The 25,062-nt window shown below is 37.8% G+C and overlaps 1 protein-coding gene across 9 annotated transcripts in view; it reads right to left on the bottom strand.

Moving 5' to 3' along the window:
- The window catches only part of LOC111156347 (ataxin 2), a 114,110-nt gene that overhangs the window by 51,483 nt on the left and 37,565 nt on the right, over positions 1 to 25,062 (bottom strand). For all 9 annotated transcript variants that reach the window (XM_022517124.1, XM_022517123.1, XM_022517127.1 and 6 more), the window contains exons 3-5: positions 24,839 to 24,898; positions 24,234 to 24,305; positions 23,316 to 23,466 (exon numbers count right to left, since the gene is read on the bottom strand). In XM_022517124.1, coding sequence (XP_022372832.1) covers positions 23,316 to 23,466; positions 24,234 to 24,305; positions 24,839 to 24,898 — 283 coding nt within the window. The remainder of the gene's footprint in view (positions 1 to 23,315; positions 23,467 to 24,233; positions 24,306 to 24,838; positions 24,899 to 25,062) is intronic.

The raw sequence follows: 25,062 nt of genomic DNA on the forward strand, positions 1-25,062 counted from the left end.
CTTGGCACTACAAACCTAACTAGCTCTTGCCTCCTCTCATCCTAAAGTAGGGGTAGATGGGCGTGTACATGCAAACCAAGAAATAAAAGCATAACTGCACCTGTGGGCTTAGCCACTAGCTCTACCAACAGCATGGCTTCTGCTGCTAGCAATTATAAAAGCTAAGAGCGTACCAAGGAGAATCCCCCAGAACAGCAGGCCTCAGCTTAAAGTAGGATGGAGCATCCACTGAAAGGTTACTGTACTTTGGTAAAGCTCTCTAAGAGCTTCTAATAGACTGGTGTTGTCTTCATAATGCCACATTCAGCTGGAAGCCACTAATGGCCCTAGAAACTTGGGCTTTTTGTGACATTCACCTAAGTTAAGCAATACTCTCTACCACCTTGTAATTGGACAAATTCTTGGTAAAAATTAGTTCTGCCATGTTTATTTTTAAGAACATGAAATGCTTCAAGAAAACATCAATAATAACTTACATTAGGATGCTGAAATTCCCTATTTTCTCCAGAAAACTAGACTACAGGAAAATTCCCAACCAGTCATGTCATCTTCTAAGAAAAAGCAATAATATTACTATTATACTGCTGATCCTATGTTGTAATCACATAAGTTCTTGGAAAAGCATCTACTTCAGTGAATATTTACTTACATGGAATCCCAGCACTAAAGATGATTCTCTTTATCTAAGAATTAAAGCTCAAAGCAGCAAGAGGTATTTTTACACAATGAAATAAATTGCCTTTTTCTCACTTAAGCGTGTGTATGTACACGTGAGTGCATGTGTGTGTCAAAATATTTAGGAAAGATGGGCTGAACCAAGTTGTCCTCAAATTGATAAATATATTTTTATCAGTATTATTCTAAATAAAATCAAAAGGGATCCCTGAATCGAAGTCAGTGTGGAAAAAACAAGCATTTAACAGTTAACTGAGCCAAGTTTTACCCTGCTGATCACAATTTAGGCTATATTAACAGGACATTATTTTATTTGTCCCAGAGGTACAGGTCTGTGAACCATCAGGCTTACACATTTCACAGCCCTCACCACAGCACATACCCTCCCCAATGTCCATCACCCAGCCACCCTATCCCTCCCCTCCACCCCTCAGCAACGCTCAGTTTGTTTTGTGAGATTAAGAGTCTCTTATATGGTTTGTCTCCCTCCCGATCCCATCTTGTGTCATTTTTCCCTTCCCTATCCCCACAACCCCCGGCCCTGTCTCTCAAATTTAACAGGACATTATTAAGTAACCTATTTTTTTCATTACTACATTTTTATCATAAATTTGTTTACAGTATCAATATTGTAAAAGGAATTAACTACTCACATGTTGTTACTTAGCATGATAGTTTTCTTTTGAGGCAATAATTGGGGGGAGAGAAAAGACAAAAGGTGTGTTTCCCTTAATTAAGAATGATATTCCTCGATTTTAAGACCTCCTCCAAAAAAAGTCTCTTTTTAAAGATGAGTGAAGAGTTTAGAGAAAGATGTGGGGAAAAAAAAAAGAAATGAGCGGAGGTAGAGAGTGAGCACAAAAATGAGGCTATACAGTCAGGATGCTAAGGGAAACCCTGGCCACAAATACTATATTTCCCGTCAACCCTGTGTTTTATTATTAGCTAGAAGGAAGCAAGACCTGGATATTTCATTCTACACTGTTACCAATATCTAATGCTGTAAATTCTGAAAATTCCACATTTGGATTTTTTAAAAAACAATGCTGGTATTAAATAATACAGTTTGTAGCCAAGTTTCTGCAAAGTTCGAGAAATCAACTGGCCATAATCTAATTACAATTGTGGGAATCTGCATGCAGATTTTTCCAATGCCATGTGAGAGTATATTAATTTTCCATTATCCTCTATGCAAGAAACAAAAGCATAATAAAAGCAAGATGCAAGAATACAAAAAGGATGCTAGAAAAATGTTACCTGTTTCTGAAGCAGTAACAGGTATAGAAAATAAAAACAATAAAAATTATAAAGATAATAAAAATTTAAATTCATGTACTTCATTCCCTGCCTTATAAACATTCAATTTACCAAAATCTCTAGACTAGAGGGGGAAGAATACACAAGTATCCCCCTACCCACACATCTGCAAACCCCTCAATGTCACCACCCCCAACAGAAGATGGGCTCTCAAAACCTTCTGATTCTAGGCAGAGGTCTCGTCACCCTGGGTCAGTGGCGACACCTGGTGGTAATCAGAAAGAAGTGTTTCAGCCAAAGCACCACCTCCTGTGGGTAGCCCAGGGCCCCACACCCAGGAAACAGGATGCATGTTCTGCTCCTCAGCTTTTCCTCTTTTACCTCTCAATTATGCTCATCTACGACACCAAAAAAATCCCTCAAAGTTGTCTGAGAACTTTTTGAAGGATATGAATAGTGGTGAATATAAATGCTAGTGGCATGCTATAAATTAATAAATACAAATTTAAATTTATTCAAACCACAAAATGACATAAAATTAGATGAAACTTAAAAATCATTATCAAGGGGTGCCTGGGTGGCTCAGTGGGTTAAAGCCTCTGCCTTCGGCTCAGGTCATGATCCCAGAGTCCTGGGATCGAGCCCCGCATCAGGCTCTCTGCTCGGCAGGGAGCCTGCTTCCTCCTCTCTCTCTGCCTGCCTCTGCCTACTTGTGATCTCTCTCTCTGTCAAATAAATAAAATGTTTAAAAAAAAAAAATCATTATCAAAAATTTTAAAATGTTAGGGGCACCTGGGTGGCTCAGTGGGTTAAAGCCTCTGCCTTCGGCTCAGGTCATGATCCTCTGCTCGGCAGGGAGCCTGCTTCCTCCTCTCTCTCTGCCTGCCTCTGCCTACTTGTGATCTCTCTCTCTGTCAAATAAATAAAATGTTTAAAAAAAAAAAATCATTATCAAAAATTTTAAAATGTTAGGGGCACCTGGGTGGCTCAGTGGGTTAAAGCCTCTGCCTTCGGCTCAGGTCATGATCTTTAGGGTCCTGGGATCGAGCCCCACATCGGGCTCTCTGCTTAGCAGGGAGCCTGCTTCCTCCTCTCTCTTTGCCTGCCTCTCTGCCTACTTGAGATCTCTGTCTGTCAAATAAATAAATAAAATCTTAAAAAAAATTTTTTTTAATGTTATAAATGAAAATTAAAAAATCAGTATCAGACTTAATATCAGAAGCCCTCAAATGCACTTCCAGAAAAGTCTGCACCAGAATCCTCTACCTATTTCCTCTCTCAATTAAATCTTTTTCTCTCTCTTAAAGATTTTATTTATATGAGAGAGAGAGAGAGCAAGCAACAGGAAGAGAAGACTCCTCACTGAGCAGGGAGCCTGACACAGGGCTAGATCCCAGGACCCTGGGATCATGTTTTCTCAAACACTGAAATTCTAGATCAATTTTTAAAAACTTATTTGTTATTGTTCTGTTTTGATGAATTAATACTGTGACTTTTCTCAAAAGCTAAAAAAATATTTTCTCAAGGTGCCAGGATGGTGTAGTTGGTTCATTGTTTCCACTCTTGTTTCCATTCAAGTCATGATCTCAGGGTCCTGAGACCAAGCCCCATGTGGGACACTGTGATCAGCTTGGAGTCTGCTTGAGATTCTCTCTCCCTCTCCCTCTGCCCCTCCTGTTCATACTCCCTTTCTCTAAAATAAATATTTATAAAAAAATAAGATTAAAGAATAGCATAAAGAAACAAAATGGGGAATGAAACTGGACCTCTTTCTTACACCATACACAAAAATAAGCTCAAAAAATAAATATGAGACCTGATACCCTAAAATCCTAGAAGAGAGCACAGGCAGTAATTCCTCTGACACTGGCTCCAAGAACATTCTTCTAGATATGTCTCCTGAGGCAAGAGAAACAAAAGCAAAAATAAGCTATTGGAACTACATACAAATAAATGTTCTGTATAGCAAAAAAAAACAATGACAAAACTAAAAGACAATCTACTGAATGGGGAAAGATATTGCAAATAACGTATCTGATAAAAGGTTAGCATTTAAAATAATAAAGAACTTAGAAAACACCCCAAAAAACTCCAGTCCAATTATAAAATGGGCAGAAAACATGAACTGTCATTTCTCCAAAGACGCCACACAGATGACCAACAGATACATGGAAAGATGCTCAATATCACTCACCATCAGGGAAATACAAATGAAAACCACAGTGAAATATCATTTCACACCTGTCAGGATGGCTAAAAATCAAAACCATAAGAAACAAGTGGAGAAAGAAGAACCCTTGTGCACGGTTTTTTGTTGTTTTTTTAAGTAATCTCTACACCCAATGTGGGGCTTGAACTCATGACCCTGAAATCAAAAGTCGCATGTTCTACTGTCTGAGCCACCCACGGACCCCATCCCCATTTAAAAGAATTTTTTCTCCCCCCCCTTTTTTTACCCTCATGCACTGTTGGTGGGAACATAAACTGGTACAGCCATTGCAGAAAACAGTATGGAGGCTCCCCAAAAAATTAAAAATAGAATTTCCATACAATCCAGTAATTCCACTACTGTATATTTACCCAAAGAATATGAAAAGACTAATGCAAAAAGACATATGCACTTTTATATTTATTGCAGCATTATTTACAATAGCCATATTAAAGAAGCAGCCCACATGTCTACTGACTATGAGTGGATAAAGAAGATGTGATATGTATGTACAATGGAATATCATTCAGCCATAAAAAAGAATGAAATCTTGGCATTTGCAATGACGTGGATAGATCCAGAAAGTTTAATTTTAAGTGAAATAAGTCAGAGAAAGACAAATACTATATGGTTTCACTCAGACATGGAATTTAAGAAACAAACTAACAAAGGGGGGGGGAAGAGACACATACAAACCAAGAAACAGACTCAACTCTAGAGAACAAACAGATGGTTACCAGGAGGCAGGCAGGAGGATGGGTGAAAAGTGAAAGGGATTGAGTACACGTATCATGATGAGCACTGAGTAATGTATGGAACTGCTGAATCACTATATAGTAACACCTGAATCTAATGTAACACTGTATGTTAACCATACCGGAATTCACACACACACACACACACACACACACACACACCAACAAGCAATTGACGTGTTCCCTGAAAATGCTAAATCTTCAAATAACAGTATATTATACAAAGATTGCACATGCTACAGATTAAGGTGTTATGTTTTATAAGGTTTTTTATAAAGTTTTTATCTACATATATTTCTGTAAACTATTAAAACAGGCTAGAAAGAAAAAAAAAAAGGAACAAGATGGGGATAACACTGTAAGGGCCAAGGTGTGTGGAAAGGATCAATAGTAACAAAGGGATAAGTGGAGGCATTATTCTCAGGCAAGAGAGAGAAAAAGGAGTAAGAGAGAAATGGGGAAGGGGAGGCCTGGCTGGCTGTCAGCGGTGCATGTGATTCTTGATCTTGGGGTTATGGGCTCATTCAAGCCCCACAGTGGTGCAAAGCTTACTTAAAAAATAGTAATAATAAAATAATAAGGAGAGAAAAGCAGGGAAATGGGGCACAAGGAGGAGCCTCTATCTAGATTAGAAATTCTTAACCTTTCTTCTTTTATCCTTGGACCCCACACGCGTAGGGGGGATTTAAATAAATCTTTTTTTAAAAAATTCCTACCTTAATAGAAAAGGATGTCATTTTTTCAGAGAAGAACCAATTAATCCTATCTTTGCCTCCTGGGCACTGTACAAGGAAAATGAGTTTTGTGACCCACAAGAAGAAAGGGGGTTGTTTTTACCCTGGTTAGCACAAAAATGAAATGCATTAATCTCTAAAGTATGGTATCTTTTCCTCTTAGGGTTTCAAACTGAACTCAGATAAAGCTGATTTGATACAAATCTTCACAAATGAATATACTGCATACATAGATATAAACCCAAAAATGCATGCATTTCCAACACACACAATACCTAAGGCAAATTAATTATTTTAAGAGAATTTCAAATAGCCTCTATGTAGGTAAGCATTTATACTTAAATCCCTTATTTGTGTTTCTGACTTTTCTTGCTTGTATAAGCATCATTTGGACCTTATTTTTTAAAGTTAGTACCTGGGATTTTGTTTTTTTTAATACTTTAAAAGGATTATTAAAATGCCTCCTAGAAGCAACCTCCTATAAGAAAAACATACTCTGAATATGTCATGTAGATCTGACTAGGAATAACTGCTTTCTTTAGTATCCTGAAAATGAGTGGTACTTACAGTTTCTAATCATCTATGGCAATTTGTCCATGTAAGAAAAAAAAAGCTGGCCCCTGATCTGAATGTAGTGAATGTAAAAACATAGTATTTTAAAAATATTAATTGAAAAATAAATATATGCTGGGTACCTACTCTCTGTGAGACATTATGCTAGACACCGTGGGGAATACACATCCCTACCTAGTTCTATAAACAGGTTTCTAAACTGCAGAAAATTATAATGCATTAGGAGAAAAAAATGTCACACATTGCTTTCTAATGCTGAGCATTCAGGACATGAGGTAGACAATTGGCTCTCCCACTATGCTCCATGTAACCCTATGATTTCTTAGGGGGTACCTCAGCAGACAAAAGGAAAGCTGAGTAAGTTAAGGCTCTAGGACACCCTCCTCCTCCCAACTTTCCTCCCTCACCACTACCTTGTTGTAACTGGAATTCAGCATGAGATTCATGGGGAGTAGGGGGAAACAAACCATTCTGTGCTAAAAATCAAATGTAGTAAATTTTAGTAGCCATTGGTGTAGGCAAAATAATCAGACCACAGTGAGCAGGGAAGATCAAGGAACACTATAAAGAAGAAAGGAGGTTTGACTTGGTTTTAGAAAGTATTTAAATATCTATGAAGGGGGCACCTGGGTGGCTCAGTGGGTTAAAGCCTCTGCCTTTGGCTCAGTTCATGATCCTGGGGTCCTGGGATCGAGCCCCACATCGGGCTCTCTGCTCGGTGGGGAACCTGCTTCATCCCCTCTCTGCCTGCCTCTCCACCTACTTGTAATCTCTGTCTGTCAAATAAACAAATAAAATCTTTAAAAAAAAAAAAAAAAAAAGCAATGCTTAAGAATTTCTTTGTGCTGGGGTGCCTGGGTGGCTTAGTCAGTTAAGTGTGCTATTCTTGATTTCGGCTCAGGTCATGATCTTAGGGTGTTAAGATCGAACCCTGCATCAGGCCCCTCTGGGCATGGAGACTATTTGAGATTCTCTCTCTCCCTCTCCTCTGCCCCTCACCTCTCTAAAAAGAAAAAAAAAAAGAAAAAGAAAAAAAGAAAAAAAAAAGAATTTCTTTGTACTAATGTCCAGGACTAGCTGAAAGTGATGGGATATGGAAGAAGTTAACTAAGCGATTCCAGTACTGTCTGGTTACAAACTATCACAGGAAAAGAAACAGTGAGGAAGAAAAGAATGCAGATGTGACAACCAACGAAAACTTTACAAAGCAAGGTAAAAGGAAGAATACAACTTTCTTTCCAAACAGAAGCCAAAATAATCCTTGTATCTATGTTATTTCCCTATAAGCAGCTGAAGAACAGGATGGATAAAAAAGATGTGACTCTTGTTTGGGAGTGTATTATAAGCTAAAAGAGTAAGTCCAGCTCAGGTTACATAGCCTCTAAGACTCAATCTATATAATAGGTATTTTATGTGTCCACTCTTGCAGTAGAATGATAATCACCATTCTATCATTTGCTTCAAAGGAAAGAAAGCTTTTGCTTTCATCTCCAGAAGTTGTTTCATAAAACACTGTTACTTTGAAACACAGTAAAAATCTGGCCTTGCCAAAATACCAATTACAAAGTTGTTCTGATCATTACAGAAAACGAATTTTACAAAGTAGACATGCATAAATGGTACTATCAGTGGAAAATTAATAAATCAGCAAAAGGTAGCAGAGCAGACAAGCTCAAAGCTTAGCACCTATCCTAATGAGTCAAAAGAAAGATTTATATTAAAGACTATAAAACAATACTGCTCTAATCTAAAAATGAAAAAAAAAATTTTAAATACATCTGCAATAGGGGTGCCTAGGTGGCTCAATTGATTAAGTGTCTCCCTTTGGCTCAGGTCATGATCCTGGGGTCCTAGGATTGAGCTCACGTGAGGCTCCCCATTCAGCGGGGAGTCTACTTTTTCCTCTGACCCTGCCCCCTCTCTGCTCTCTCTCTCTCTCACTCAAATAACTAAATAAAAATCTCTAAAAATAAATAAAGTATATTTACAATACTAAACTCCATTTTGGATAACATTCTTAACCAAAATAAAAATACTGAGGAATAAAGCTACCAACAGAAGTGTAAAACTTACACCCTTATAACTACAAAACATTTTTGAATAAATTTAAAGATGACCTAAATAAATGGAAAGATATACCATGTGCTTGAACTACAAGATTTAACATCATTAAGATGGTAACATTCCCCAAAATGATCTCCAGATTCAATGCAATCTCTATCAAAATCCCAGCTATCATTTTACAGATATTGACAAGATGATCCTAAAATTCACATGGAAATGCAAGGGACCCAGAACAGACAATCTTCGGCAGAAAAAAACAAAAACAAAAACAAAACCACTAACACTTGACTTGAATTCAAAGCTTACTACAAAGGTACAATAATTAAGGGGCACATGGGTGGCTCAGTCAGGCGTCCAAATCTTGGTTTCAGCTCAGGTCATGATCTCAGATTGAGCCCTGCATCAGGCTCTGCACCCAGCACAGAGTCTGCTTATGATCCTCTCCCTCTTCCTCCCCCTTTTGCTGCTCTCCTCTTCTCCCCACCCCTGCACATTCTCTAAAATAAACAAAGTCTTTAAAAAACAAAACAAAAAAAGGTTCAACAATCAGAATAGAATAATACTGACATAAGGAGAGACATATAATCTATAGGATATAACTGAGAGTACAGAAATGTATCTTTACATTTATGGTCAACTGAACTTCAACAAAGGTTCTAAGGTACTTCAATGGGAAAAGAACAGTCTTTTTCAACAGACTATACTTGGACTAGTAGATATCCACATGTAACACCATTAAATTGGGGCTCTTCCTCACACGTCATATAAAATTTAAATGAAAAATGGATCAAACACCTAACTATGAGACCTTAAACTATAAAAATCTTAAAAGAAAGCAGAGGAACAAATCTTTATAATCTCAGAGTAAGCAACTTTTTTTTAGATACAACACAAAAAGAAAAAATAAAAACACAGATAAACTGGACTTCATCCGAATTGAAATCTTTTATGTTGTTGCTGGTTTTTTTTAAATATTTTCTGTTTTTATTTGACAGAGCCAGCAAGAGAGGGAACACTAGCAGGGGGGGGTGGGAGAGGGAGAAGCAGGCTTCCCGCTGAGCAGGGAGCCCGACGCAGGGCTCAATCCCAGGACCCTGGGATCAGGACCTGAGCCAAAGGCAGACACTTAACTACTGAACCACCCAGGTGCCCCGAAATCTTTTGAGCTTTGAAGGACACCAGCAAAAGAGTGAAAAGATAACCCACACAATGGGGAAAAAATATTTGCAAACCATTTCTGCTAAGGGGATAAATGGTATCCAGAATATTTAAAGAATTAAAGAATTCTTACAACTCAATAATTAGACATACTAATTTAAAATGTAGGGAAAGAACATTTCTCCAAGAAAAACGTGCAAATCTCAAAAAACATAAGAAAAGCACAATAAGCACATGAAGAGATTCACATCACTAATCACTACAGAAAAGAAAATCAAAACCACATGAGATGCTACTTCACAACCACACACGAGGACAGGTATTATCCAAGAGACAACTGCTGATGAAGATATGGAGAAACTGGAGCTCTCAGACACTGCTGATGGATGGTCAAATGATACAGCCACTCTGAAAAACCATCCCGGCAGTTTCCTCAAACTATCCCATATGATCCAGCAATTCCACTCCTAGGTATATGCCCAACAGAAATAAAAACATAATGTCCACACAAAAATCAGCACATGATCTTAGCAGCATATTCTCAACATAAAAAGCAGAAACTGAAATGTCCATCAACTGATAAATGGATAAATAAAATGTAGTATATCCAGAGTGGATGAAAAGGACATTATGCTAAGTGAAGTCAGGGGGAAAAAAAAAAAAAAAGAACAAACAAAACAAAACAAAAACCAATTTGCTAAACAGAACAAACTGGTGGTTGCCTAAGGGGAGGTGACGGGAGTGCGTAATAGAGAAATGGGATTAACGGACACCCGGGTGGCTCAGTGGGTTAAAACCTCTGCCTTCAGCTCAGGTCATGATCTTAGGGTCCTGGGATCGAGCCCTGCATGGGGCTCTCTGCTCAGCGGGGAGCCTGCTTCCTCCTCTCTCTCTGCCTGCCTCTCCACCTACTTCTGATCCGTCAAATAAATAAATAAAGTCTAAAAAATATATATATATATTGTCTGTTAATTAGTCAAGAACAAATGTAGTCTAGCCCTACAATGGAATATCACTTGGCAGTGAAAAGGAAGAAGCACTGATAGATGGATGGATGAACACATTATATACACACTAAGTAAAACAAGCCTGTCTCAAAAGGCCACATATTGTGTGATTCTATATGCAATAACCACAAAAGGCAACCTACAGAGACAAAGAGAAGATTAGTAGTTGTCCAAGGCTGGGTAGGTTGGAAGGAAGTACAGAATGACACTAAAGAGTGCGAGGCTTCTTTTTAGGCTGAAGATATTCTAAAATTAACTATAGTGAAAGATTCTATGACTATACTAAAAACTGAATTGTATAATATATTGTATATTTGTATATTGTATAAATTGTATATTGTATAAATTATAATGTATGTGAATTATATATCAATAAAATTGTTTTTAAGAAAAATCCAATTTTGCTCTCAACAGTCCAAAAGATAAGGACTATGTGACAGTGGTCCCCTTGGCCCCAGCCCCCCAAATTACCTTATTGAAAGGCAACTCAAAAGCTGGAGGTACTTCAGGGCTTGAAATCTATTATCTCTACAATGCTATCTCGTAAGTCAGCAACAAAGAAAAATGCCAGTGTTACAACAGATAAAATCTTTACTTCTTTGCAAAGTATATGGCATAAGGAGGGAGAAGCTATATTTTCTGGGAAACTTCAGGCTAGCCGGAATCCCTACACTGTCTCGCATCGGAGGCGCGCAATTCAAGAGACCGGCATATATAAACGGCAGCATTCCAGTTTTCAGGATTTGGGGCTTGATGCCTGTTATACTGATGACTCAAAATAATACAACTATCAACAGGAAGAAAGTTTAGGGGCACCTGGGTGGCTCAGTCAGTTAAGCATCTGCCTTTGGCTCAGGTTATGATCCCAGAGTCCTGGGATGGAGCCCCACATTGGGCTCCCTACTCCACAGGGGGCCGGCTTTTCCCTCTCTCTGCCACTCCCCCGCCTGTGCTCTGTCAAATAAATAAATAAATAAATAAATAAAATCTTTTTTTTTTTTTTTTTAAAGAGGAAGTTTTCTGTCTGACCTTAGTTGAACTGGACTCATTTTGACAACTTTCAAATAACACTGATCACAATACTGCCCACTGCTTCTTCCATCAGGCATACTGCTCTGCATTGAAATGCATATTTGACTGATAGTTTGACTACCAGTTTGACTATCTGACTGACCAGTGATCATAGAACCCAAATCATCTGCTTTATCTTAACCTGAAATAAAGCTAAATAATGTCTTTGCACATTGCCTGTTTAAAGCTAGTAATAAAAAACGGACTTTCTCAGACACAGTGCTTATCAATCTCAGAAAGTGAATCATACTGATAACCTAAGGCGGTATCTCTTTTGAAATGACAAACAAGAGACAAAATCATAAAAGCTTCGAGGCTACAAAGCCCCAAATTCCTAAATCCCTTTAAGAGAAAAATTGTCTTTTATCAGACTTTATTGTGGATGTACGTAACTTTTGGGATCTGACATCACTTAGTCATTTGGAAATAAAGACTACACTGTTTAAGAGCCACCTTGGAAAGAATCAAAAAGGGATGTCACCCATTTAAAAGCACAGCAACATACTTTTTCTGAAGTTTACACAATTTCAAGATGCAGCCTTTGAGAAAAAAAAAAAAAAAAGACCTGGGAGGGGGATCTTTTCTTCTTGACAAGTTATATGCAGCTATGAAAAAAATGTCATTATGTCCTATTCTCTGGCAACAAAATAATATAGCCTAAAACAGTGCTTACTTTTTAACTGTGATTTCCATAAAAACTTCTGAGTCCTAGAACTCAAAGTAAATTTATTACCACCCAAGGAAGAATGACAAACCCTGAGCAAGAAAACTGAAATGGAGGCTATCTGAACAGCTGCAGTAGGCAAGGACCTAAAGGACGGCAGCTTCAAAACTGCGAATACAGCGCAGGGAAAGCACCAATAATGGGCTTTTTGAAACATGGCTAAGCCACTTGAAAAAATTCTTTCCTGAGCAAAATGTTGCTCCAAGGAAAAGGAGAGTGTATCATGTTGGGAGACTTCAGTTTCAGTCCACGCATCACCTACTGTGTTAAAAATAAATAAACCAAATACTAAAAAACAGACTCTATGGTTTTCTAGTCAGTATCAAATCAAACCACCAAAATCGTTTTCTTTTGTTCTTTTCTGACATCTGTCTGGACTAGGTACCCTTTTGACTAAAGTGTGGAAAGAATCAACAGATGTGGAAAAGCAAAGCCCAGATACTGTCCTTGTTAAATTCAATTTGTGTCTCTGTCTCTCTTATGGAGCCCAACAGGTAAGCCTAGACTCCAAGCAGGAAACCGGGTAACGAGAATCAACGCACCATTTCGAAAGGGCACACAATATAGGCCTTTCACAATAAACAGCCCTATAAATGCTTTTCGTGTTACAGTATTTGACCAAAAGTTTAAATAAATTGCTTAGTCAGTAGCTCTACTTGGACAGCACCAAATTATGTCAAAATGTATTAATAATGAAGAAGTCTCATTTTCTTCTTATATAAAATATTTTACAGAAGTATGATAAAGTATTACTAAAATCCCTCAGAGAAAAATATATCCAACTTAAATATGAAAAAGCAGTTATTTTCCTTACCAATAAACTTTGAAAAGTGTGCATATTTGGATTCTCTAATTTAAACTTAAGGCAAAATATTTTTAGACAAACTATTTTATCTTTTTACTAACCTGCTATATAACATGAAAACACTGAATATAACATTTGAGAAGCAATTTTCTTAAAATCTTAATTAGCAAAATTAGAAGTTGAGCTAAAATTTTCAGAAAAAAAAATTTTTTTTGAAGATTTTATTTATTTGACAGAGACACAGTGCAAGAGGGAACGCAAGGAGGGGAAGCGGGAGTGGGAGAGGGAGAAGCAGGCCTCCTGCTGAGCAGGGAGCCTGATGTGGAGCTCAATCCTAGGACCATCCTGGGTTCACGACCTGAGATGAAGGCAGACGCTTAATGACTGAGCCATCCAAGCACCCCAAATTTTTCAGAAATCCTACTTTTTAAAAAGAAACTTTACCATTTAATATACTGCTGTATAAGACTTAAAAATCGACCAAGTATTGGGGGTAAAAACTTAAACCAACAGGAGCACCTGGGTGGCTCAGTCAGTTGAACATCCAACTCCTAATTTCACCTCAGGTCATGATCTCAGAGTCATGGAATCAAGTCCCATGATGGGCTCTGCACTCAGCATGGAGTCTACTTGTCCCTCCCCCTCCACACCTCCCCAACTCACTTTCTCTCTCAAATAAATAAAATCTTTAAACAAACAAAAAAAACCCTTAAACCCACAAACCATAGACTTCTGTGGAAAGATCTAAATGAAGATCAATAGCCAAGACTCCACAGAATCAAATGCACACCAAAGCCAGATTAATCTAACAAGAAAAAAATGGAAACCCAGTTGTGAGGCTTGCTTTATTATTTAAAACAAAACAAAACAAAAAAGTGATAGAGGCATCTGGGTGGTTCAGTCAGTTAAGCATCTGCCTTCAGCTCAGATCATGATTCCAGGGTCCCAGGATCAAGCCCCACATGGGGCTCCCTGAGAAGCAGGGAGCCTGCTTCTCCCTCTCCCTAGTCCCCACCACCCTGCTTGTTTCCTCTCTCTCTTCTCTCAAATAAGTAAAAATCTTCAAACAAACAAAAAAACCCGAGGTGACAGATTACAGAAAATGTTAGACTTCTATTTTCTATATTATCTCCAAAAGAAATCAGAAGAAATTCTAACAAAGATGCCAACAGAAAGATACTCTGTGAGGTATCAGGAGGTGACATTCTGTTTTCAGCCTTTCCATTAGACTCCTGGTTCAGAACCCATTTTGAAGGGGTAGGGGGAGTCTTTAGTCTACACCATCAGAAAAAATGAAATCTGTCTAATCACTGCTAGAGCAATTTTTTAATAAAAGGTAACTGTTTTTATCTCAAAAGTTAGAGAGAGAGGGGCACCTGGGTGGCTCAGTAGGTTAAAGCCTCTGCCTTCGGCTCTGGTCATGATCTCAGGGTCCTGGGATCGAGCCCCGCATCGGGCTCTTTGCTCGGCGGGGAGTCTGCTTCTCCCCTTCTCTCTCTCTACCTGCCTCTCTGCCTACTTGTGATCTCTGTCAAATAAATAAATAAAATCTTTTTTTTTTTTTTAAGATTTTATTTATTTGACAGACAGAGATCACAAGTAGGCAGAGAGGCAGGCAGAGAGAGAGGAGGAAGCAGGCTTCCTGCTGAGCAAAGAGCCCGATGCGGGGCTCGATCCCAGGACCCTGAGATCATGACCTGAGCCGAAGGCAGAGGCTTTAACCCACTGAGCCACCCAGGTGCCCCTAAATAAAATCTTAAAAAAAAAAAAAGTTAAAGGGAGAGAAGGAAATATGGAAAGAAAGTGATTTTGTTGAAAATTTAGGGGGCAGGGGACTAAATTCAGAAATGTTCAGGAAGCAAAAAAAGAATTTGGGAACTGCCAATATCATTAGCCAATACAGTATTCTTTTTGCAATTTACTCTCGATTCTATAGCAAAGTGTTGAGACCTAGGTTAAGAAAAAGCTAGTAAATAGAATTAATTCCAATTTTTACAGCTGTACAAACACCTTTCTGTTTCTTTGGAAAATATATAAAACACTTTACAAATCAGACTGTTCTTTTCTTATGTAAATTAGAAGAACTACTGTTCAAGTGCACATGCTCCCTTAAAACTCTCTGCCAGGACTGATCTGGGTAAAAAAGCAGTCAAATGGAAAAGAAAATGCAGACAATTTATCCACATCCCTTCACTGCCCTGCTTTATTACTACTTTTAATATATGTGCTATTCATAAGACTTCACTGAGTGTGTGCAGAGCAACAAAAAAAAGTAAAACTAAAACCAGACAGTAACTGGGTATACTAGCATTACACACCACTGCCAAGTAAAAGGTCTTCCTGGACTCATCTGAATTACCTGCCAGAAGAGCTCACAAATGCTACTTCGGCTCAGGTCATGGTCTCAGGGTCCTAGGATCGAGCCCCGTGTTGGGCTCTCTGCTCGGCAGGGAGCAGGTTTCTCCCTCTCTCTCTGCCTGCCTGTCTACTTGTAATCTCTCTCTCTCTCTCTCTCTCTCTCTCTCTCTGTGTCAAATAAATAAATAAATAAATCTTTTAAAATTTTAGGATCATTTTGTCACTTTCTACAAAAACAGACACACTATCTTTAGTGATTATTTTGAGGGAAAAGGACAATTTTACAGTGTTAAATATTTCCATTCCAAGTATGGCACATTTCTCCATTTAATCTAATCTACTTTTATTTTCTTCAGTAGTGTTTTTATGAAGTCTTCAGCCTAGTCACATAAACTATGCTTATTTCTACACTTTAAGTCTTGTTCCTTTGTGAAGATGTTTTCCTTTTAAACCATCTAGCTGATTAATGCTGTCCAATAGTTAGCAACAGTTTTCATATATCTTAAATCAGTCCACCTTACTCTTATTAGTTCTAAATATTTCTATTTTATCTAAACAAAATTCTATTTTATTCTAGGTTTTCATTTGCTTTTTATTTTGTTTTTTAATAAATGAAGAATTACTGTTTTGATCTTCGCATACACATGAAGAATACAGCAGAGAATTTTTATATGCTCTAAAAACCTATGAGGAAATGAAATTTTAACATATCAGAGATCATATTTTAATAAACATGCAATACTTCCCTATTGCATACCTCCAACTACTGTTTAATGTTTCATCACCTGTTCTACTATACATGTTTATTTTTTTAAATCTCAATAATCTCTGTTCCACCTCCATACTGGCCTCAGTACATCTTAGTTTCCATTCAACCACTTCCCCCAGCATGGACACACGACCTTCTCTTACTAGCCCACAGCAGAGGAAGTCAACGTTCTGATGGTTCAAGTTTTAACAGAAGACTATTAAGGACACAATATTACTCAGCTGGCTCAACAGAAAAACTAGTCCAAAGCCCACAGGCCCAAGCCAATCTCTTTACAGGGCTTTCCTGCACCATTCCCTGGATATCCCCCAGCCAAGACCACCTGCTTATCCATCACCCCATCTGCCTACTCACCAGAGGGCCTACCCTCCCTCCTGCCAAAAGGCAGACTGATCATTAGCACTTGTCCAGCATTACAGCTGCTTGCCTGTCCAACATTAGCATGACTTGCCCATTTACACAGCCTACTGATTGCACTCCTAGCTCCAAGAATGTGCCTCTTCAGCTGCAAGGCTTGTGGCCTCATCACCCTACTATAAGACCACCCATGAAAGAATTTAGAACACATTCAGACTCCTCAGAATTCAAGGTTTTCCAAGTCACAGCCTGCGGAGGTTTGTCTCTTCCTTAGATATGACTGATATGGCCTTCCTAATGTCATGCCTTTCAGAAAAGACCATTCCCAGGGCACCTGGCTGGCTCAGTCAGCTAAGCATCTGCCTTCAGCTCGGCCTGTGATCTCAGGGTTCTAGGATCAGCCCCTAGCTGGGCTCCCTGCTCGGCAAGAAGTCTGCCTCTTCCTCTGCCTTTCATCCTGCTTGTACTCTCTCTCACTCTTTCAAATAAAGAAATAAAATCTTAAGGAAAAAAAAAAAGAAGAAGAAGAAGAAGAAGAAGAGATCATTCTCTGTTACTCCTAGGACCGTGCCCTATCAGAGCTACAGAACAACCACATGAGAACACAATAGTATCACGTATTACTTTATTTCGCTCTACCTCTAATCACACATTCACACCCCGAATTCCTTCAACTACTACAACAATTCTAATTGTCTCTGAACTCTATTTGGAATTCAATGCCACCAATTTTAACATTCCATTTTTCTTGAATTCCTTCATGTGCCTTGGTATTTCCAACTGTGAAAATGCCTGAAGCAAAGCTTCTTAACATGGAGTACATGAACTCCCTAAGGAACTGTGAACACTACAGAATTAAATATAAAAGTCTGCATGCGTGTTTTTTCTAGGGTTAGGGTATACAGTTTCACGAAGTTCTCAAAAGGGACCCAAAATAGATTAAGTCTTGAATTTCTCTGTACTGTCTATAGAAACAAGCAGAGCAATGAACACATTCCAGGGCCCAGTGTTTGCTGGCTGGCTGTATACATAAGACCACTTCTAGTTTTATCACTCTTTGCATAAAATAGTTTTTTAAAAACATGGGAAGGTCCTAATTTCATTCATTCAAGAGACATTGACACTGTGCCTGTCCTATGTAGGAAAACACTACGCGAGGCAACAAGGATTTAAAAAATGAAACAGAAACAGAAAAAAAAAAAAAAAAAAAAAAAAAACGAAACAGGGGTGCCTGGGTGGCTCAGTGGGTTAAGCCTCTGCCTTCAGTTCAGCTCATTATCTCAGGGTCCTGGGATTCAGCCCCAAGTCGGGCTCTCTGCTCGTCAGGGAGCCTGCTTCCTCCTCTCTCTCTGCCTGCCTCTCTGCCTACTTGTGATCTCTGTCAAATAAATAAGTAAAAACTCAAAAAAAAACCAAAAATAAGACAAAACAGTATTCATGCGCAAGGAGCTCAAAGTATAATAGGGGAGACAGAAACATCTAATTACATAAAACAACAAGGCATAAAGGCAATATAAAAGATGCTAGGCTTATGTGTGGCTGCTGAAATTAGAAGAGTATTAAACAACTGATAGGCAATTAAGATCAGTGAGCAAAGAAACAAACACTGGAAATACACACACAATTAAGACCACTTTAACAGAAATGAAGCCTAAAAATGGGCAGGGAAGAAATGATGAATAAAACACATGAAAAACAGGGGCGCCTGGGAGGCTCAGCTGCTAAGCATCTGCCTTCGGCTCAGGTCATGATTCAGGGTCCTGGGATCGAGCCCCACACTGGGATCCCTGCTCAGCGGGAAGCCTGCTTCTCCCTCTCCCACTCCCCCTGCTGTATTCCCTCTCTCACTGTCTCTCTGTCAAATAAAAAAAATCTTAAAACACACACACACACACACACACACACACACACACACACGAAAAACAGAAGAGCAGCTTCTGAGGGAGGATGAAACCAACAGTGTCAAAAACCATAGTAAAGTCTGCAAGACTACAAAGGACTGAGCAATGAGAGGTTAATTCCAGGTAGTTCCCCAGTAGTGAACATAAAAGTCAGATTATGTTGCAGGAGTCAAAAGAAACTAGTAAGAGTTAAGATGTTTAGGTAATGGAGTGCCTGGGTGGCTCAGTCAGTAAGGGTCTGCCTTTGGCTCAGGTCATGATCTTGGGGTCCTGGGATCAAGTCCCATAATCTGCCTCTGCCCCTCCCCGCCATGCTCGCTCTCAAATAAATTAGTAAAATCTTTGAAAAAAGAAAGTTTGGATAAGAAAGGAAGAAAGGATAGTAAGTAGGAGTTCAGGATAAAAGGGAATCCTTCTCAGGGAGGGAGGGACTTGAATAGGTTTTCTGGCTAAAGGGAAAGACTAACTGGAGAGGAAAAGATTGAAGAGTCTCGAAACAGAGGTGACATAAAAGACCAAGAACCCAGGAATGGTAAAATAGAGTCAAGGGCATGACCAGAGAAGTTGAGATTCAGCAGGAAGTGAAACATCCCATTTATTAAAACCAAAGGAAAGAGAGCAATGATAGCAAGGGGAAGATAAAGCTGAAGGTAGGGGAGGGAGCAGCTGGTTGATGATGGAGGTCTTTCCCAATAACTACTTTCCTCATTTGTGATTTTTTTCAGTTATTGTGACAAAAAGCTGGTAAGAAAACTGACTCTTCAAACTAAATCCAATTTCAATGGTCACAAATAAAGAATAGATGAAATTACACAGTATTAGAGCCAAAGCATTTTCTAAATTATTTCACCAAAGACAGTACAGTATATATTTTTGATCAGCCCTAACAACTCAAACACAGTAGGAAAAAAGATCTAGGACGAAAGTCGGCAGTACTTTTCTGTAAAGAACCAGAAAATATTGTTTGGCTTTGCAAGCCATATAGTCTCTATTACAACTACTCAATGTTATCACTGTAGCATCAAAGTGGCTATAGACAATACATGAATAAACAGGCATACCCTGTTAAAATAAAACTTTATTTAGCAATGAATGGATCTGGCCCACAGGCCTTAAGTTTGCTGACCCATTCTTTAGACTGAGAACACAGCAAAGGAAATGAACCGGTAGAAAATAGCATAAGTTAGGAGAATGAAATAAGAAAGTAGACACAGGGGTCGTTTGGATGGTTCAGTCAATTAAGCATCTGCCTTTGGCTGGGCTCTTGATCCTAGGGTCCTGGGATAGAGCTCCTGTTCAGCTGGGAGCCTATTTCTCCCTCTCCCTGCTGCTCCCCCTTCTTGTGCTCTCACCCTCTCTCCGTCAAATAAATAAATAAAATCTAAGGAAGGAAGGAAAGAAGGGAAGAAGTAAGGAAGGGGCCACAGAACTAAAATGTAGTTGAGTTGGGGTATTAAATTAAAAGCAAAATATGAAAAGGAGCAAAAGAAAAAGCGGAAAGAGAGTGAAGGAGAAAGAGAAAAGAAACCAAGTAAAAAGTGAGTACAGATAATACACCAACTCCAAGGTAGAAAAATGCAGACACCAAAGCAACTGAATGCCCTAAAAAATAGGTGGCAAAATGAAGCGGGTAAAATGAGAGCATCCCAGCTCTGTCTGCGATGGAATTCAGATAAAGTATAACACACACACTAATTTTCCAGTGATAATCTAATGGTCTAACTATGGATGTGCAAAAGGAACCCACAGCTTACAAAATAGTGGTTACTTTTCATTTTGTCTGCAAATCAATCTGGTAACATACTCATTCACAAGATCAAACTAAATTTATCCACCATATCATTAAAAAAATTATTTCTAGGCCTCTTATTCACTTGCATATGTGTATGAATAGGACAACCTTATAAACGTATTAAAATGAAAAAGACAAACTTACAAAATCAGTAAAGTCAGCATTAAGAAGTTAAAAGTCATAATAACCTAACTTTTAAAAGTCTCCCCAAAAATAAAGCCAAAGATTTAAAAAAGAATCTTAAATAATATAATAATTTGCATATTTACATTGAACAAGAATTTTTTTTTTTTTTTTTACCTTTGGCGTTATTTGTGGGGAAATCCTTTAAGGTAAATGCAGATTTATTTTGACAAAGCTAAACAACAAATTAGACCACATAATTTATGTCACAGTAGTACAATGTTTAAGAACATGATTTGGGGGGCACCTGAGGGGCTCAGTCATTAAGTGCCTTCCCTCGGCTTGGGTCATGATCCCAGGATCCTGAGACTAAGTCCTGCACTGGGCTCCCTGCTCAGTGGGAAGCCTGCTTCTCCCTCTCCCACTCCCCCTTGCTTGTGTTTACTCTCTCACTGTCTGTCAAATAAATAAATAATTTTTTAAAGATTTTATTTATTTGTCATAGAGAGAGAGAAGGAGAGCACAAGCAGGGGGAATGGCAGAGGCAGAGGGAAAAGCAGGCTCCTCGCTGAGCAAGGAGCCCGATGTCATACTTGATACCAGGACCTCAGGATCACGACCTGAGTGCTAGGTTTGTGTCATCACTTTACCAAGTTACTGAATTGTGTCTTAATTTCTGTAATTAATGAACCATGCCAATTAATTACTCTAAAAAAGTTTTCTTTATACTAATTATTATCTCCAAAATAATACTTACAGAGGGCAACTTCTGTCAGACAGTATTAAAAACCTGGCTTAAGAGACCTAAAATCTAAATAATTAAAAATTTTAAAAAATAAATAAGCAAAAATTAAAAAAAATAAAAAAATAAAAAAAGAGATGTGAAATCCTAAACACACGACTTAGTACTATTTTCAGGATACTATGCCCTAGACACAACTTTGTAATTCACTAAACCACTACAGTCTTTATTATTTTTTTTTAAAGATTTTATTTATTTGACAGAGAGAGATCACAAGTAGACAGAGAGGCAGGCAGAGAGAGAGAGAGAGAGGGAAGCAGGCTCCCCACTGAGCAGAGAGCCCGATGCGGGACTCGATCCCAGTACCCTGAGATCATGACCTGAGCCGAAGGCAGTGGCTTAACCCACTGAGCCACCCAGGCGCCCCACCACTACAGTCTTTATATAAAATACTTTAAATTACTCCACTATGGGATGTCCTCATCAAGAAAACTATATTTTTATGTATATAGCAAAATACATCCAGCCCGTTATGAGTGTACTGAACAGTGTCAAAGCTGTCACTCTGATCTGTATGTTCTTGCCTTTCTACAATGAACACAAATTATCTGAGAAATAAAGACATAACAAAATAATAAAATAAAAAATTTAAAGGCATTATTTTGAAGAGGATCGAAAAATAGGATACCATAGATATTTCCAAGTAATACTTATCCTTCCAAATTTGGGAAATGCCAATTCACTTCAAGAACAAAAAACAAAGTCTATTGTGAATGGCTGTTAGCTAAACAGCCCGGTACCCAACAGAGTAAGAAATATTTTGTTGTTGTGGCCCATACTTTTTCTAGAGTACTGTGTACTAAATTCAACTTTAACTGTATTTTTGTGGTCCCAGGCATAAACAAGATCAACTCCAAAGGCAGACACTAAAAAAAAAGACTTGTTTCCTTGTATGAGCCATTGAAGGACTCTTAGACAGATTTGTGAATCAGAAACACAGACATCTGAGTACAAGGTACAAAAACAGAACACAGTGCTTTCTGTAGCACGGCAAAGCGGTTAAAGGTACCTAGCCTCTGAAAAGAACAAGCTAACTATATGTGAGAGCCTTGTTAAGGGTCCAAGAGAAAGGCTTTAACTTTCTAGTGGCTTGTATTTCTAAATAACAGTGTAGAAAAATGAACACAACAAAAACAGCTGTTGGTCTAGACTGAATAATGAAAATCAAAAATTGTGGTGAGTTAAAACTCAAAAAAGAATTGACTATAGAATTTGACCAGAAAAAAAAAAAAAAAATCAATTTAAGAATTTTAGAACCAAGTTCAAAACTGCCCAGAAGAGCCTTTTCAACAAGTTATGAACACTCAACACTGCAAAGAATGCTCTCCAAACAAGTAACAGCATTCCCATATTTCCCTCCTCAGTGGACATCTGAAACAGATTAAATTTAAAAAAAATTTTTTTAAAGATTTTATTTATTTATCTGATCAACAGAGATTACAAGTCGTCAGAGAGGCAGGCAGGGAAAGAGGAGGAAGCAGGCTCCCCGCCGAGCAGAGAGCCCTGATGCGGGGCTCAATCCCAGGACCCTGAGATCATGACCTGAGCCGAAGGCAGAGGCTTTAACCCACTGAGCCACCCAGGCACCCCTGAAACAGATTAACTACATCACCCCTTTTATATCGTCAAAACATACTCCCATACTCTCAATTTTTTTTTTTAAATATGCATGTTCTACTTCTTTACCTTTTTCATCTTCATTGGACAATTGCCTGAGACCTGTGCTTTATTTCCAAGTCACAAAACTAAAACATTTATTGAACTAAAAGCATAATAAAACTAAATAAGCATGATTTATAACCATTTTAAAACTAAAAATTTATAAACTAAAGAACTGTAAGCCAAATAGGACAAGAAATTTCAGCTGAATATGATCTATAGCATTCTTGACCATGAAACTGTAGAAAATCCTTTACAAACTTTAATAGAATTCTTATTATCTATCCTATCAAAAGTACCAAGGACTGTTTCTCTGAAGTTTTAAATATTTTTCAACACAAATGCATTAAAATTCCCATCTGTTATTAAACAGATTATTCTTTAATTTTAAATAGGTTATTCTTTAAAAAAAAATTTTTTTCTTTAAAAAAAGGGAAAAAAAGTCTGTATAATTGATGTATAGAGTCCTTGTTTAAATAAATCTTATAAACCATGAAGCATATTTAGGAAATCAACATTTACCTCTTCTTGCATAACTGGAGTCCATATCTTTAAACTGTACCACAACAAAGTCTGAACACTTGAACAAAATACTCTCCATTATTTCTTCACGTTTTGGCCCCGAACTGGATTCCATACTTTTCTCATGTGCAGCATCAAGTACCAAATCACACTAAAATGAGAAGCATGAGTAAATATTCAAATTACTTATAAAATAAAATATGACAGGGATTCTTCAGCACATCAAGGTACTATTTCTTATGTCTTTGACAAAAATAATCTATCTCAAAAGAACCTTATAATCGTAAGTTTTTCTCAAAAATATGACCTATTATTTATTCCATCATTCAAAATCCTCTTATCTGAAAGTTGGTCCTTGCTACCATAGTCTGTTTTAAGTACATTAATGGTGATGATAAAGAAAATAATGAACCATTCAATACGTCTTCTAGCCTCCAATGCTTGAAAAGGTCAAGATATTTTAATAAGCACACAGAGCAAGTTTAATTATATGAACCAGTCTACAAAATAATCAGTATTTCAAATTAAAGAGCAAAATCAAAGTGTAAATTTTAAGATTTTTTATTTATTTATCTCAGAGAGAGAGAGAGAAAAAGCACACAAGCAGACAAAGTGGCAGGCAGAAGCAGAGAGAGAGAAGCAGGCTCCCTGCTAACAAGAAGCCCGATGCGGGACTTGATCTCAAGACCCTGGGATCATGACCTGAGCTGAAGGCAGAGGCTTAACCTACTGAGCCACCCAGGCATCCCCAAAGTGTAAATTTTTAAAAGTGCTTTAAAGAACATGAAAATGTCAGAAACTAACTATAAACTGCTAAATCAGGAACTAACACACAGTGTCAGGACGGCATACAAACATACAGCAGTTGATGATTCACGGGCTTTTACATTTAACAAAAAGGAAAAGAGTAAAAATTACCTTAGGACTGTATGTTTTAAAAACTCCTTCATATATACCTCCGTTTTTCACTTGTACTTCACATTTGGATCCCTAAAAACATACAATTAATTTATCAAAGAAACAGTGTGCTACCCAGTCAAGAGGGATAATTGTTTTCATTTTACTTTTTATATAGCTCACCAGGCTTCACTCAGCATATTAGGTATTCACTGACAGAACAATAAATTCTAAAATATTAACAATACACTGAATTCTCAAAATTCCTCAGGAGGCGTTGCTCAGAGATTGCAGTATGAATTTAAACACTGAAGTTTTTAAAAAATAAATAAATAAATAGATAAAATAAATACTGAAGTTAAGTATTTCTGATTCTGGCTTTATTAGGTGACAAAATAATGCACTAATCAACTACTACTATTATTTTATACATACCAGGGTTAAGAAGAATGCTTTTATAGTGTGTCACAATAGTTTGGATAGAGTTCTAAGCTTTTTTTTCTAAATAATCCTGATTAAATGTGACCTAAGAAATGTTATTTTGAAAATCATTCATCTACATTTTAGCATCACGAAATTACTTTACACTCCCAAGGCAGTTTCTCCCCAGTAATCTGGTAACTTACAACAACTGATGTAAGTATATGAACCATCCTCATATTTGCATAGATTCCATCAAAAGAAATCTGGAATATTAAGAAAAAAACACTATTAGCAATTAGTATTTATCCTTGTATATATATATTAAAATTAACATTTATTTTCTTAAAAAATGTTTAGTTAAGTTTGCGATGCTTTACACGCATTAAAGAAAGACTTGGGTTTACTACGATCTTTGTTTCCTTAGAGA

This window comes from Enhydra lutris, unplaced genomic scaffold (assembly GCF_002288905.1).
Source record: "Enhydra lutris kenyoni isolate GAN:26980312 unplaced genomic scaffold, ASM228890v2 scaffoldscaffold46, whole genome shotgun sequence".
Lineage (NCBI taxonomy): Eukaryota > Metazoa > Chordata > Mammalia > Carnivora > Mustelidae > Enhydra > Enhydra lutris.